The sequence below is a fragment of the Dermacentor andersoni genome, chromosome 3 (assembly GCF_023375885.2).
Source record: "Dermacentor andersoni chromosome 3, qqDerAnde1_hic_scaffold, whole genome shotgun sequence".
NCBI lineage: Eukaryota > Metazoa > Arthropoda > Arachnida > Ixodida > Ixodidae > Dermacentor > Dermacentor andersoni.
The window spans coordinates 232989316-233006546 of NC_092816.1; the positions used below are offsets into that span (position 1 = coordinate 232989316).

The 17231-nt window shown below is 47.1% G+C and overlaps 1 protein-coding gene across 3 annotated transcripts in view; it reads left to right on the plus strand.

The window, feature by feature from the left end:
* LOC126536038 (small G protein signaling modulator 1-like) overlaps nt 1-17231 on the plus strand; it is a 258900-nt gene that overhangs the window by 114489 nt on the left and 127180 nt on the right. For all 3 annotated transcript variants that reach the window (XM_050182933.3, XM_050182941.3, XM_055072625.2), the window contains one exon: nt 7989-8194. In XM_050182933.3, coding sequence (XP_050038890.2) covers nt 7989-8194 — 206 coding nt within the window. The remainder of the gene's footprint in view (nt 1-7988; nt 8195-17231) is intronic.

The window sequence follows — 17231 nt, forward strand, 5'->3', positions numbered from 1 at the left end:
ACCATAGCTTCGACACCGAACCATACGTTTCCCCATACCTGCCATCCTCCGTGTCTCAAAACCCTAGCCAGATGTCTTCCTCCTCGGACCATCGCCCGCTTGTTGACCACCGTTCGCCATCGCCTCGACGCCGCTCGCTTTCGCTGATGCGTCATTGTCCTTCCACGCCGGAACGGGAAAACTAATCGTCACAGTTTCAGAGGCAAGAACTGCGTCACCCACGAACATACCAAGGCCTCTCCCTTCACCGACTAATGTTATTGATCTATAGTGTATGGTGTCGCTGCACTCGCCCTCGTTGACACTAGTGCCGCAGTTTCAGTTATCAGTGCCAAACCATACGGCCAAACTTTGCCGTTCGCTCAGTAAAGTTACGATGCCACTGTCGAACGCGTCACTTCATACTGCCAGCGCAGACCGCATCACGCCTGCAGCTGTGTGTACAGCTCACGTTGTGATCAATGGCCTCCTCTACAGTGTCGAACTTTTGGTGCTGTGTTCTTGTTCCCATGGTCTTATTTTGGGCTGGGACTTCCTTTCCGCTAATAAGGCCGTCATCGACTGTTCTCGTGCTGAAGTGGAATTTCAAACGCTGTGTCATGTCCCACTCCTTGATCCTCGTGAATCGGAAGATAAAGTATTTGTTGCCGAAGACGTTACAATTTCACCGCACTCATCTGCCCTTGCCAAAGTGTCATGCAACATTGTTGCTGATGCCAGCGCACTTTTTACGCCATCTGCAATTTTCGCTTGTCGCAAATGTTCCCCGCTGCCTTTCGCTCTTTTGGACGTTCATGCCGGCGTCAGCAGACTGCTCGTCGCCAACCGATTGTCCTGTACTCTCAGTTTGCCTCTTGGGGAGTGCGTTGGCTGTGCCCAGTCTGTCGACCCTGCTGCCATCATTGACATGCCAACTGGTTCCATCGCCACTCATGAGGTCGCCGGAGTGACCTGTAACCCTGCTTAGGAGCTGACTTTGCCCGGTGTTTTACATAGCTCCATCGCCGACCCGTTGACTATTTCTCAAGGCGCCCAGGTTCTACGCCTTCTCGACAAGTTCCGTTCGTCTTTCGACTGCCAGCATGCTTCCTTGGGCCGCACGTCAACTGTTTGTCGTCGCATCGACACAGGTACCAGTGCGCCACTGCGACAAAGACCATATCGTGTATCCGGGACAGAGCGCTGTGTTATCGATGACCAAGTAGCTCACATGCTCAAGCGCGGCGTCATTCAGCCTTCAGATAGCCCCTGGGCATCTCCCGTTGGTTTTGTTAAGAAGAATGGATCGATTCGATTCCATGTCGATTACCGTCGTCTCAACAAAATAACTCGTAAAAATGTTTACCCTCTTCCGAGAATTGACGACGCCCTTGACTGTCTCCAAGGCGCAGAGTTCTTCTCTTCTATTGACTTACGCAGCGGCTATTGGCAAGTCCCCATGGCACCCGAAGGCCAACCTAAAATGGCCTTTGTAACACCAGATGGCCTATATAAATTTCTTGTCATGCCTTTCGGGCTTTGCAACGCCCCTGCGACATTTGAGCGTATGATGGACAACCTTTTGCGTGGTCTCAAGTGGAAAACATGCCTGTGCTACTTAGATGATGCGGTTATTTTTTCGCCCGATTTTCCACCCCGTGTCTGTAGGCTGGAGGAAGTGTTACAGTGCCTAACTGCTGCCGGCCTTCAACACAACTTGAAAGAATGCCACTTTGGCGCAAGTCAGCTCACCATCCTTGGCCATGTAGTATCTATACACGGTATTCTTCCTGACGCCGCCAAGCTCCGTGCAGTTCCTGATTTTCCCAAACCTTCCTCCGTAAGAAAACTTCGCAGCTTCCTTGGCCTGTGTTCTCACTTTCGCCGCTTCATTCAGAATTTTGCGACCATCACCGCTCCCTTGAATCAGCTTCTACGGAGCGATTTGAACGATTACGCCTGGTCGTCCGCTTGTGACGATGCCTTCCAAGAGTGGCGTTGTCTACTGACCTCGCCGCCTATACTGCGTCACTTCGACCCGACAGCTCCGACCGAAGTACACACCATCGCCAGCGGTGTTGGACTTGGCGCTGTACTCGTGCAGCGCAAATCTGGATTCGATGAGTACGTCGTTGCATACGCAAGCCACATCCTCACCAAAGCCAAGAAGAATTACTCCGCTACGGAGAAGGAATGCTTGTCCATAATCTGGGCACTTGGTAAATTTCGACCCTACCTCCATGGCCGCCCCTTCGACGTGATTACAGACCACCATGCACTTTGTTGGCTGTCCACGTTGAAGGACCCTTCAGGTCGATTAGCTCGCTGGGCTTTGTGGTTGCAAGGGTTCAACGTGCACATTGTCTACAGGTCTGGCTGCCACCACACCGATGCCGACGCGCTTTCCCGTTCGCCCGTGTCAACCGAAAGCGCTGCCTGCCTCTCTGCCGTTGACCAAGTACTTTCGTTCCCAGCAGGCTGCGACATGGCTTCGGAGCAACGCAAGGACGCCTGAATTAGTGCTCTTATCCGCTTCCTTTCAAACCCATCGACTGTTCCTCCACCTTCTCGAGCTTTGCACTGTCAAGCATCTGACTTCTAAATTCAGGATGGACTTCTCTATCACCGGAATTATGTCTCTGATGTCCGCAATTGGTTGCTCGTCATACCTCGACATCTTCCTGATGAAATATGTTCTACCTTCCATACTGACCCGCAGTGTGCACATGCGGGTGTCTTCAAGACATACACGCGGCTTCGCTCCAGGTTTTATTGGCATGGCGTGTACACCTTTGTGTACAAGTACATTCGGTCGTGCCCTCAGTGACAACGCCGCAAGGTTCCTGCTCAGCATGTCTCTGGTCCACTCCAGCCAATCCCGTGACCTGCCAGGCCCTTCGATCGCATTGGCATTGACCTGTATGTACCCCTACAAGCACGGCTTCCAGAAACCGCTGGATAGTCGTCGCCATCGACCATTTGACCCGATACCAGAAACAGTCGCTCTGCCGGCTGCCACCGCTCGTGATATAGCATCCTCGCTTTTGGAAAACTTTATTCTCCGTCACAGTGCACCTCGCCAGCTTTTGAGTGATAGATGACGTGTCTTCCTCTCTGAAGTCGTAAACGCGCTCCATGCTGAATGTCGCATCGTTCATCGCACCACCGCCGCTCACCATCCTCAAACTTATGGTCTGACGGAAAGATTAACCGCACCCTTGGCGACATGCTCTCAATTTCTATTCAGAATGATTACTGCGCTGACACGCGGCGCAAACGCAAACTGCTTTGGACTAGTGCGAAGGCAGACAAAGATAGCGGAAAAAAGGTTCAGCTGATTCACGATAAGCTGCGAATTGATGACCAGTATTTCTCTTGGGATGATGCCTCCAACTCCCGTAAACAGATTTCTGGAACTGATAGTACACCGAGCCGCAAACAAAATTATAGAACGAACAGCTCAACGTCCGAAAGCTAGCTTTTGCAGGCGCACCAGCTCCGGCTTCTCTCATTCAATGCCAGAAGTATTGTAAATAACACATAAGCTGGAAGATTTGCTTTTGTTATATGACCCCCATGTCTGCATCATTTCGGAAACTTGGTTGCACGAAGCCATTCGCGACGACGAAATAGTTCCACCGAACTATCATCTGTACAGAAAAGACAGGGTTTCTCGCGGTGGTGGTATTGCAGTCATAACAAAATCCAGTGTTCATGTAACAGTTGCAGATCAAATCAAGGAACACGAAGGTTTACTCTTGAAGGTATCTATCTGGGGAATGTCGTTTTTTTGTGCTCTGTATATCGGGCCCCAGGGGCTGATGACTCTTTATGCATCAGTTGTATGATCATCTTCTGAAACTAAAGAGAAAAAACTTAATAATAGCAGGTGACTTTAATCTACCGTGTCTAAACTGGAATCGTTTAAACTATGGTTCATCGGTTTCTGGTGACTTGGCGATAGATATTATGTTCAGCCTGGGCCTCCAGCAGGCTGTTTATAGTGACACCCGTGGAAATAATATTCTCGATCTTCTATTCCTGAGCGAAGTATTTTCTGATGGAACAACAACGGTCGAGCCTGGTATATCAGATCACAAGCTGATATCTTTTTGCTGGAAAGTTCCTGCGCAGAAGCACCAAGATCATAGAACAGTTAAAGCAATTAGAGATTTCACTAAGGCAGATGATGTTGCGATTATAGATTATTTAGATACACAACTTGGTATAATCGAAAATAATGTTGAACTTTCATGGCAACGTTTTGAGGAGACTGTAAAGTACTGTACGGAGCACTTTGTCCCTTTAAAAGTAGTTCGAAAACAGCGCCTAAATCCTTGGATAAATCGAGATATTATTCAGACCAAGCGTAAAATAAAAAGGCTGAGAAAGAGGAACAAAGCTACAACCCCGCAGATTACGCAGCTGAAACAAGACTTACTACGAAAGGTAATTTCGGCTAGAGATGAGTTCTACAGCTTGAATCTTGAAGAATTTATTTCTAGCGATCCTAAAAAGTTCTGGCTGCATCTAATCCAGAGAAAACAACAGATACAAAGCATTAACGTCAACGGAATTGAAATAGAGGATGCGCACTGCATTGCTGAATACTTCAATGTATATTTTCAAAGTGTGTTTACAGAACGTGATCAGTGTGAACTTTCCAGTACAAGTAGCCCATCGGCAGATAATATTTTAATCAGTCGCGAAGGTGTCCTGGCATTGCTTCTAAATATAAATATTAAGAAGTCAGCTGGGCCCGATAACATTCCTAATGCTTTCTTGAGGCGATATTCAGAGCAATTATCTGAATTCATTTCTAATCTTTTTTCAGTTATCCTTAAAATTAGGTGCAATACCATCAGTATGGAGTAAAGCACGTGTTGTGCCGGTACACAAGAAAGGAGACCGCCAATCTGTTTCAAATTACCGTCCTATATCTATTACTAGCTCGTGTTGTAAACTATTGGAACATATTGTCGCTAGTTTTATACAAGTGTTTTTGAAAGATCATAGCATATTATCACCTTTTCAGCATGGTTTCAGGAAAGGACTCTCCACTGTAACTCAACTCGTAACAACCGTACATGAGCTATCCCGCATACTTGATTTATCTGGACAAATAGATGTGCTCTTTCTGGACTTCAGCAAAGCTTTTGATAAAGTTCCCCATGCAAAGCTATTACATAAATTAGATAAAATTGGACTCCCATTTGGTATCATACAGTGGATATGTGCTGATCTCAAAAACAGAGAACAGTTTGTTGGTATTAGGAATTGTACTTCCAGTGCACGTCAGGTCACCTCAGGAGTCCCTCAGGGCAGTGTACTAGGACCATTGTTATTTTTAATCTATGTTAATGACTTGATTGATGTTATTCCTGGTAATGTGTCCATACGGTTATACGCGGATGATTGTGTTATCTCCAAGGAAATTGTGTCCTATGATGATCATTTTGTGCTTCAAAGATGCCTTGCAGAAATCACTGACTGGTGTTCCAATTGGGGAATGGAGCTCAATGCGGAAAGAACTGTACTTTTACGCGCAACAAGAAAAAAATCTGCTAGCATTTTTCCGTACCAACTTGGAAATAGAACTGTCCTCGAAGTCGACAAATACAAATACCTTGGCGTTACCCTCAACAATAAGCTTACATGGTCAACTCATATCTCGGATGTTTGCTCAGCTGCGCTAAAAAAATTGTGGTTCATAAAAAGAAAGCTTAAAAACGCGCCTGTAAGGACTAAAATGTTAGCCTACAATGCAATAGTGAGATCAAAGTTAGAATATGCTTCCGAACTCTGGGACTCGCATACCATGAAAGACACAAAAGAACTTGAGCGAGTACAGAGAAAAGCAGTGAGATTTATTTACGGGAAATATGCCAGGAAGGATTCGCCGTCCTCAATAATGTTACAAAATAGAATACAGAGACTCGAAATACGCAGAAAAATTAATCGTCTTGTACTACTACATAACACTCTTTCCGGAAAAAATAATATGACGCTACCAGCTTCCATATGTCGGCCTTCTACGAGGAGAACACGACACAGTCATGAGTATTTGCTTGCACCGATCTTCGCGAAAACAAACGCTTACAACTACAGTTTTTTCCCCCGAACGGTGAACGATGGGAATTAACTTCCCATTAGTGTATTTCAGTCTAAAGATTTCATGGCTGCATTGCAAGTTCATTTTTGTGCAAGTTAGCGATGTTGACGTTATCATTTGTGCTTCTTTTAGTGCATTATGTTCATTTCATGTTGCATTGTATACGCTTTTCTGTGTTTTCTTGTTTGTGATATGCCCCTCCTGCTTGGGCCAAAGTATTGGCCTGCAGTATTATTAAAAAAAAAATACGTCGCCTCTGATCACACTGATTGAGACCTCATTTTGCCATTCATCACGTTCGCCTACAACACTGCACCACAGGCGACTACAAACTTCTTCCCATTCTTCCTCTTGTATGGCCGCGAACCTTCGACTACCCTCGACGCCATTCTTTCGTACAGACCCGACTCATCCCAATGTACGCCCATCTCTGAAGCTGCCCGCCGCGCAGAGGAATGCTGTGAGCTCGCCCGTTCCTTTACAGCCGTCGACCAATGGCAACAAAAATCTTGACGTGACAATGATCATCCGCATTGTCACTTTTGTCCGGACTCCCTTGTGTGGCTTTGGGTGCCTGCCGTTCCTGGTGGACTCTCATCCAAGCTCTCTCCAATTGTCAAGGACCCTACCGTGTTGTAGCGCAGACATCGCCTGTGAACTATATTGTCGAGCCTGTCATGCCACCTACGGACCAACGCTGTCGTGGTTGAGAAACCGTCCACGTACAACGCCTGAAGCCGTATTACGACCCCATGATTCTATGTTCACCATGAGTCGCCAGGATGGCTCCTTTTCCTATGGGGGGCGATTGTAGTGAAGAGGAATGCCCGGCGCTGTAGCCACATCGCCAGTTGTCCAAGAGGCGCGAGCTCAAGATTGCCTGAGCTGCTCTGGTTGAGACACGCTGCCTGCTGCTCTCTTGCACTGTATTCATATTAGACATCAAATTTCTTATTCTTATGAGTTGATTTCCTTCTTATTGTTGTTAGTCATGAATGAAGAGTGCATATATACCAATGCAAAATATTTGTTTCTCACTTTATGGTCACCCTAGAAAATTTACGGTAAATTTTTGTGGAAGTCCCTACGAAGAATTGGAATCTGAAATTAAAAAAAATCTACCCATAAGGCGAAAAAACTCGACCCTCAAAGGGTTGAAGGGAAATTTGCCTGTAGTGACCATCTTTACTTTAGTAGCTGTAGCTTTTGTGTGAATATTTGATTGACTGCAAATATGAAGAAGGTTGGTTTAAAACTAGCACCAACATCCCAGATTAAACAATAACCATTGCTTCCAACTTGTTATGAGTAAAAAAAGCAGAAAATATAATCACCTGTAGGTTGAGCCTACAGGCAATTATATGGCACTAAGTGGGACCTTGACAACAGAGGGGCATAGTGCACTGTGTGTGTTGGGCTCGATTTTTGATGTAACAGCTCTGATTTGTTTTCAAGGCATGACCTTACTTTCAGCAGACCAGTGCTCTTAGAAAAAGCATTGAGGCAGAACAGAGAGTAATTGGTCTTATTTCAGTGCAAAACACGTGTGCAAATCACTGTTCCATGCGCTCATGCAATATGACATGAGCCTCAGGAAATCATCAATGGATCTAGGAAGATTATAATAAAGTGTCATGATTGTGAAATATTAAAAATACACATTTGTATTCTCACTCTGCACTTGCTAGACCCTCTTCTGTGTAATGCTTGTACAACTGAGTTCATACAGTTAATGCCCAATCCTATACTTACTCACAACTTGATACGATTTTGAACCTCTCAGCTATCACAGGTGACTGCATTCCCAAAGAGCAGATGCAATTGTTGTCTTGTTGTGCACACTGCCACGTTGCCTGTCGTGCCGCCATTGAGCACATCGTTCCTGGCATGCACACAGGGCTGGCGCACTGTCGGCACCTGCAGACGGTCCGCACGCATCTTTCGGGGCTAGTGCATCCGGCGATCGTGTCTGGAGAGGGCGCTGAGGGGGGCCTCACGCGAGAGGCCTGGCAGTGCTTGTCTGCTTCGGGACGCCTGGACGACCCCCAGGAACTGCATCGGCTCGTCTACTTTGGCGGCGTTGAGCATCAAGTCCGCCCCTTGGTTCGTTTATGTCTCCGCTTGCCTCCTGTGTATGCCTGTGAAACCTTATTACAGGGAACACCAATATACCGAATTGTTGGTTATAAAAAACTCTTCTTAAAGAGTACTGACATCACATAGCAAAACATCATTATATAGAATTATTGGTTATAACAAACTCTTATTAAAAGGGTACAGGCATGAAATTTTTACTTGTCATTCTTTTGCGGTAAACGAGAACCCAAAGCCTTTAAACTAGAGGTGTGCAAATATTCGAAAAGTTCGAATATTATATTTTTATTATTCGTATTCAATTCAAGAAATAGGTATTCGAAAATGCTCGGAGATTCTGTTGGATACAAATATTCGAATCAAATCGAATATATTGCTTACTGTGCGGGAGAAACCACAGTTCTTAGCGTTTGATTCTATATAATCTAAGAATATTAAACCATCTTATGTTGCAAGCGAAATTTTGCCTGTAAAGCACACTTAGCCACTGAACGTCTAAATTTTGCAAAAAAGCAAGTCTCTCAAAAGCAAGGGGCACGCATTTGCAAACAGCGTGGTGCAATTTTTTTTTCAGCACCACCCCTAATTTTGAGCTTATTGCTTGACAACAAGCGTGATCAATGACGACTGGCATAGGGTCAAACTCCTCCGGCTTTACAGGCATTTGATGCAGCATAATAAGGCATAATAGGTCAGCAGCAATGGCATAGAGGTAGAGCCTCGCGTGCAAAAGGACCATGGTTCCACTATCAGTGCCGCGCAATTTTCCACCGGATTAAAAAAAATCCACGTGTTGATAAAATTTCCGAAACAGGCCTGGAGTGCTACCTGATCCCGGTAACCAGAACCGCTAACGCACTCCCTCACCAGAGCAGGATTGGCCACCTGGTGCAGTACTTGGTCACAACCTCCTATATGAATACAGCAATCAAAGCCCGGCCCTCAGTCCCCAGCAGCTGTGAAGCAATTGACCACGGCGGCGGTAAGACCTGTGACTCGGCAGAGGGTGCTAACATTCTCTGGATCCGGACAGGCCTTCAATGTTTATTTATTTATTCATTTCCTCAAAGGTCTCTGTTGAGACATTACATGAGGGAGTGGGGAGTTAGTGACAAAGATAGGTACTACAAATTACAAAGGGATATTTTCGATGAGTCGCTTGAATGCAAGTGGGTCGATGATAGTGGCAACTTCGGCAGGCAGGTCATTCCAGTCTCTGGAATCGGAACCTGACAACGTTTAACGCTAGAACGTGATCTAGTGAGGCGAGTCTAGCAGTGCTACTGGAGGAGCTAGCGGGCATTAAATGGGATATAATAGGGCTCAGTGAGGTTAGGAGGACAAATAAAGCATTTACAATGCTAAAAAACGGGGACGTCCTGTGCTACTGGGGCTTAGCGGAGAGATGAGAACTAGGAGTCGGATTCCTGATTAATAAGGATATAGCTGGTAGTGTACAGGAATTCTATAGCATTAACGAGAGGGTGGCAGGTCTTGTGAAACTTAATAAGAGGTACAAATTGAAGGTCGTACAGGTCGTAGGTCGTACCTACATCCAGTCATGATGACCAGCAAGTCGAAAGCTTCTATGAAGACGTGGAATCAGTAATGGGTAAAGTCAAAACAATGTACAATATACTAATAAGTGACTTCAATGCCAGGGTAGGCAAGAAGCAGGCTGAAGACAAGTCAGTGGGGGAATATGGCATAGGTTCTAGAAATAGCAGGGGAGAGTTATTAGTAGAGTTTGCAGAACGGAATAATTTGTGGATAATGAATAACCTCTTCCGCAAGCGGGATGGCCGGAAGTGGATGTGGTGGAGCCCAAATGGCGAGACTAGAATTAAAAGACTTCATACTCTGCACTAACCCTGGCATCATACAAGATGTGGACGTGCTCGGCAAGGTGCGCTGCAGTGACCATAGGATGGTAAGGTCTCGAATTATCCTAGACTTGAGGATGGAGCGGAAGAAACTGGTACATCAGAAGGCGATCAATGATATGGCAGTAAGAGGGAAAATCGAGGAACTTCGGATCAAGCTACAGAACAGATATTCGGCTTTAACTCAGGAAGAGGACCTTAGTGTTGAAGCAATGAACGACAATCTTGTGGACATCATTAAGAAGTGTGCAATGGAAGTCGGTGGTAACTCGGTTAGGCAGGATACCAGTAAACTATCGCAGGAGACGAAAGATCTGATTAAGAAATGCCAATGTATGAAAGCCTGTAACTCTACAGCTAGAATAGAACTGGCAGAACTTTCCAAGTTAATCAACAAGCGTAAGACAGCTGACATAAGGAAGTATAATATGGATAGAATTGAACATGCTCTCAGGAACGGAGGAAGCCTAAAAGCAGTGAAGAAACTAGGAATAGGCAAGAATCGGATGTATGCGTTAAGAGACAAAGCCAGCAATATCATTACTAATATGGATAAAATAGTTCAAGTGGCTGAGGGGTTCTATAGAGATTTATACAATAGCAGTAGCATCCACAATGATAATGGAAGAGGGAATAGTGTAGAGGAATTTGACATCCCACAAGTAACGTCGGAAGAAGTAAAGAAAGCCTTGGGAGCTATGCAAAGGGGGAAGGCAGCTGGGGAGGATCAGGTAACAGCAGATTTGTTGAAGGATGGTGGGAAGATTGTCCTAGAAAAAGTGGCCACCCTGTACACGCAATGCCTCAGGACCTCGAGCGTACCGGAATCTTGGAAGAACGCCACTATAATCTTAATCCATAAAAAAGGGGACGCCAAAGACTTAAAAAATTATAGACCGATCGGCTTACTGTCCCTTGCCTACAGAGTATTTACTAAGGTAATCCCAAATAGAATCAGGAACACTTTAAACTTCTGTCAACCAAAGGACTGGGCAGAATTTCGTAAAGGCTACTCAACAATAGACTATATTCACACTCTCAATCAGTTGACAGAGAAATGTGCGGAATATAACCAAACCTTACATCTAGCTTTCATTGATTACGAGAAAGCGTTTGATTCAGTCGAAGCCTCAGCAGTCATGCAGGCATTACGGAATCAGGGTGTCGACGAGTAGTATATAAAGATACTGAAAGATATCTATAGCGGCTCCACAGCCACTGTAGTCCTCCATAAAGGAAGCTACAAAATCACAATAAAGAAAGGCGTCAGGCAGGGAGATACGATCTCTCGAATACTATTCACAGCGTGTTCACAGGAGGGATTCAGAGACCTGGATTGGGAAGAATTGGGGATAAGAGTTAATGGAGAATACCTTAGTAACTTGCGATTCGCTGATGATATTGCCTTGCGTAGTAACGCAGGGGACCAATTGCAATGCATGCACCTGGAGAGGCAAAGCAGTAGGGTGGATCTAAAAATTAATCTGCAGAAAACTAAAGTAATGTTTAACAGTCGCGGGAAGAGAACAGCAGTTTACGATAGGTAGTGAGGCGCTGGAAGTGGTAAGGGAATACATCTACTTAGGGCAGGTAGTGACTGCGGATCCGGATCAAGAGACTGAAATAATAAGAAGAATAAGAATGGGCTGGGGTGCGTTTGGCAGGCATTCTCAGGTCATGAACAGCAGGTTGCTATTATCACTCAAGAGAAAAGTGTATAACAGCTGTGTCTTACCAGTACTCACCTACAGGGCAAAAACCTGGAAGCTTACGAAAAGGGTTCTGCTTAAATTGAGGACGACGTAACGAGCTATGGAAAGAAGAATGATGAGTGTAACGTTGAGGGATAAGAAGAGAGCAGATTGGGTGAGGGGACAAACGCGAATTGATGGCATCTTAGTTGAAATCAAGAAATAGAAATGGACATGGGCAGGGCATGTAATGAGGTTTTTCATCCCGACGTCCTTCCTCAACTCCTACACTACTCACCGAACATCGCGCAGTCCCGGCGCCGTAGCAGAAATCTTCCTCGCGTCTGTGCTTGCTGCATACCCGAGTTGTAGCCGATGGCTGCCTGCCGGTTCTAAGTTTCGCGAGCCAAGCTTCACGCAGCTCCTTGACCTGCGGCTACGTGTGAATAAGGCTGACATCGGGCTCCGTTGCGTACGTCTGGCACTGCGGCACCGAGCGCAGTAGCCTACCATGCTGCACGCCTCCAAAGGCAGCCAACACCTATTATAGTGCTTTCACATGTTCTCAAGCAGACACCCAAGTCTGCAAAGCCTCACCAGTTAAGGGGCCCCTGAAACGATTCGGACAAATTTTGTAGACGCGTAGGGTACAGCTAAAGATAATAAGTCGCACCACAATTTGTGTGAAACGTCTCATATTAAGAGAGCTACAGATCATTACAAGTTACCGTCCTCCATAGTCATGCATTTTCTCCTCAACTCGTTCTCCGAGTGATCGGGGCTAAGCTCCGCCTTCACTGGCCCTGCATCATGATGGCAGGTCGTGTCGTCGACTTCCGATTCTCTAGGAGCGAGCACGCGAAGCCTCTTCAAACACTCCGCCAGCTGCTTGGCAGTCGACCCGAAGCGAGAGCTATCGAAGCAGCGTGCTGCGAGCATTCTGTCGCAGCGCCGAACGTGTTTGGTATAGCGGTAACCATAGGCGAGCGCGGCGTTTCGACGAATGGCTGGAGGCATAAACTCATAAATTCAAGCTGATGAACGAACTTTAGCGTAGACGTACTACGTGAGCGGCGTGATCGGTCTGGGCGGTCCAGCCGCCTGTTGGCCAAGCAAAGCCAAGCAAAGCGCTAATATTGATCTAACCAAGTGTGAAACATTTTAAACATTTACAAAGACAATGTGTTAACGCTTACATTCCTGCGAAAAATTTACACCAGCAGCAAATAACAATAAATTTTGTTAGTGCTACTGTGTGTGGTTGAGCTCTGTGCCACCAGGTGGCTGCACCGTGCAGACCATTCACATTTGCGTTTCTGCTCATCCCGTGAAACAACACGGTAAACCAGCCAGGCCCTGTCCCCTTGCGCTTGCGTTTACCCTAATACCGGACTCTTGAAACGCTATTACGTTAGTAATCTTCCGGCGTAAAGTGACGTCCGCAAACGCACAAATCGTGGCACCGATCGGATAGCGGCAGTGCGATGCGCTGCAGCCAGTCGGCTCGTCTGCTGCCTTGCAGAGGGACACGACGTCGCAGCTTGACATATTGCCAGTCGCTACGTTTGCAGTCCACAACGCAACAAAGTCGAATCATAGTGGTCGCGAAAAGACCGAGACCAACTCTGACCGCGGAGCTCTCGTCAAAATGAAGCAGTTTGTAAAACAAGCAGATGACGCCTGCTGTGTGCCGGAAGTGCTTAAGTGTAGTGAGAAATTGTTCATGTGTATTCTCTTTCTGTTACTTTCTTTTTATAGAAACAAATTAACTAACATTGCAACTATTACGAATATAATTTATTCAGCATAAAGGTGGAGAAATTATCGATGACGCGCCCTGGGGAACGAATCGGATAGCTCGCCCTAATGACGTCAATTGGGTGATTTACGTCATATGGGTAGGGGCGGCTGAAAATTCCGCCGAGCAGTGTGCTGCTATCGGCAGCGATGTACATTTTTAAAACCTTATAATAAATTACACGATTTACGGAGAGCATTTAGATGAGTCAATTAATGATCAGAAGGACCTACTCTAACGATTCAGCATGCTTGTACAAAATCGTCAAAATCGTTTCATGGTCCCTTTAATCAGAGCCGCGGCGCAGGTGCGACTTTCGTTTTCAGCTCGCTTCGGCGCTTCCTAAGCAGCCGACGCGGCCGCTGTGTCCACGTGATCCCTCATGCCACGTCACGCCGACGGTGACGCCAGCTTTTCGAGCGGTGGAGCTCGCCCCCAATAGCTTATAGGGGTATTACTCAAGTTCGCGCGTGCGAACCTGACCCTTCTCTAGATCGCACAGCGCCGGCGGAGCGGCAGTCGCTCGCTAGCACTTTCGCAGGAGCCCTAACAGTCAAAGCTGTGACTCCTAACCCGCGGTTCGCAGTGAGTTGCGACCACGGCGGGTTCAGGCCAGGGGGACAGGGTTTGTCTCAGACTTAAGGTGTTTATACAATACCAACAAGTACAATACCAACAAGCAGCAGCAGCAACCACAAATACAAAACCACAGCGGCGGAGCGTTCCGCACGTCTGAGGCGAAATAAACCGCACAATGTTGGAACCACAAAAGAGGCTGATCAGCTCACCAAGAGTGGATCCGCGCTCGGGCCCTGTGGCGGTCAGTCGCTTACGAAGGCCGAGCGCAGCAGGGGGACGGCGTGCGGCGGTCTCAGCGGCTGAATTGAGATGCGGCCAGTCGCAAGCTTCTCAGCCGAAAGACAAAGATGCATCGGGGGTATAGCGCTTCTCCCCGAGCGGCGGAGAGGGAGTCTCCCTAAAGCCCCTTAAACTTAAAGGGACCCTGAAACGATTTTGACGATTTTCTATAAACGTACTGAGTCGTTAGAGTAGGTCCTTCTGATCATTAATTGACAAATCTAAGTGCTCCGCGTAAAGCGTGTAACTTATTATAAGGTTTTAAAAATACACATCGCTGACGATCGCAGCACACTGCTCGGCGGAATTTTAAGCCGCCCGTACCCATATGACGGAAATCACCCATCAGACCTCAGTGGGACGAGCTATCCGATTGGCTGACCAGGGCGCGTGATCGATAATTTTTCCAAATTTATGGTAAACAAATGATGTTTGTAATAGTCGGAATGTTAGTTAATTTGTTTTTATAAAGAGAAAGTAACATACAGAGAATGCACAAGAACAATTTTTCAGTACGCTTAAGCACTTCCGGCACACAGCAAGTGTCGTCTGCTTGTGTTACAACGTGCTCCGTCTTTGACGAGAGCTGCCCCGTCAGTGTCGGTCTGTCTTTTCGCGAGCGCTATGATTCGACTTTGTTGCGTTGTGGACTGCAAACGTAGCGACTGGCATTATGTCAAGCTGCGACATCGTGTCCCTCTGCAAGCCAGTAGACGAGCGGACTGGCTGCAGCGCATTGGGCTGCCGCTATCCGATGGGCGCCAGGATTTGCGCGATTGCGGCCGTCACTTTACACAGGAAGATTACAATAGCGTTTCGCGAGTCCGGTATTAGGGTAAGCGCAAGGGGACAGGGCCTGGCCGTGTCCCCTTGCGTGTCGTTTCAGGGGACGAACAGAAGCGCAAATGTGAATGGTCTGCACGGTGCAGCCACCTGGTGGCATAGAGCTCAACTCTGAACATCTCCTGTGGCGTGGAAACGCCTGCCCTGAGTCAAAAGGGATCAGGACCACTTACTCACTCAACCACACACAGTAGCAGTTGCAAAATGTATTCTTCTTTGCTACTGGCGTAAATTTTTCGCAGGAATGTAATCGTTAACACGTTGTTTTTGTAAATGTTTAAAATATTTTACACTTGGTTAGAGCAATATTAGCTCTTTCTTTGGCTGGTTAAGCTCTGCGCCAACGGGTGGCTGGACCGTGGAAACCGATCAGGCAGCTCGCGTACGTCTACGCTTAAGTTCCTTCATCACCTTGAGTTTATGCCTCCACCGTTCTGTCGAAACGTTCTGCTAGCGTGTGATTACCGGAATACCAGACACGTTCGGCGCTACGACAGAATGCTCGCAACGCACGCTGCTTCGATAGCTCTCGCTTGGGGTTGACGGCCAAGCCGCTAGCGGAGACGTTTCGCGCGGGCGGGGGCGGGCTCCAAAACAACCGGAAGTGGACGATGTGACGTCGCATCCTGACGCAGAACCAGTGAGGGCGAAGCTTAGCCCCGATCGCTAGGCGAACAAGTTGAGGAGGAAAAGCATGGCTAGGGAGGAGGGTAACTTGCAATCGCTTGTAGCTCCATTCATACGTAGCGCTTCACTTAAATGATGGTGCGAATGTTCTACTTAAGCTGTATCCTACGCGCCTACAAAATTTGTCCGAACCGTTTCAGGGGCCCTTTAATGTCTCCCCGGTTCAAAGAAAGGGAAAGGAGGGAACGGGGTGGCTTGGTTGTGGCGTCGCGGCCAAGCGCGAAGAGCAGCGGGAGCGGCGAACGCGCCCTCTCCCCGCTACCCTCCGCGAGCAAGCACGTGTTTGTGATAACCGCGTGGCCGCTCCGGAGATATCAAGATGCGCGTGCGATTCCACAAGCTGCACACATCGATCGTGCCGAGGGTGCCATTTGAACGTAGCGGCGCACGGGCACGGTGGCTTGGCTTTTGACAACGTCAACGAAGCATTACATTTGCCGCACTGACTCCTCCTCAGTGCCGCGCTCTGCGCCTGCCGCGCCTCGCGGGGACTGGCGATTTGTTTCCACAAAGACGCGTGACATCGCGTGCTCACTGGGCTCATTCATAGACGCCTTGGCAGACGCCACTTTGTTATTGCATCATCATCATCATCATCATCTTTTATGTCCATGGCAGGACGAATGCCTCGATCTCCAATTACCCCTGTCCTGCACCAACCTATTCAAACTAGCACCCGCAAATTTCCTAATTTCGTCGCATCACCTAGTCTTCTGCCGACCTCTACAGCGCTTCCGTCCTCTTGGTACCCATTCTGTCACCCTAATGGTCGAACGGTTATCTAATCTGCGCATTACAAGACCTGCCCAGTACTTTTTTTTCTCTTAATATCAATTAGAATATCGTCTGTACCCGTTTGCTCTCTCATCCAAATAGCTCTCCTTCTGCCTCTTAAAGTTATGCCTAGCATTCTTCGTTCCATCGCTCTTTGTGTGGTCCTTAACTTGTTCTCAAGCTTCTTTGTCAGTCTCCAAGTCTCTGCCCCATATGTCAGTACCGGTAAAATGTACTGATTGTATACCTTCCTTTTCAATGATAACGGTAAGCTTCCAGTCAGGAGCTCACAATGTCTTCCGTATGCGATCCAACCCATTTTTATTCTTCTATGAATTTCCTTCTCATGGTCAGGGTTCCTTGTGATTAATTGACCTAGGTAAACATACTCCTTCACAGACTCTAGAGGCTGACTGGCGATCCTGAACTCTTGTTCCTTTGCTCGGCTATTCGTCATTATCTTTCTCTTCTGCATAATAATCTTGAACCCCACTCTTACACTCTCTCTGTAA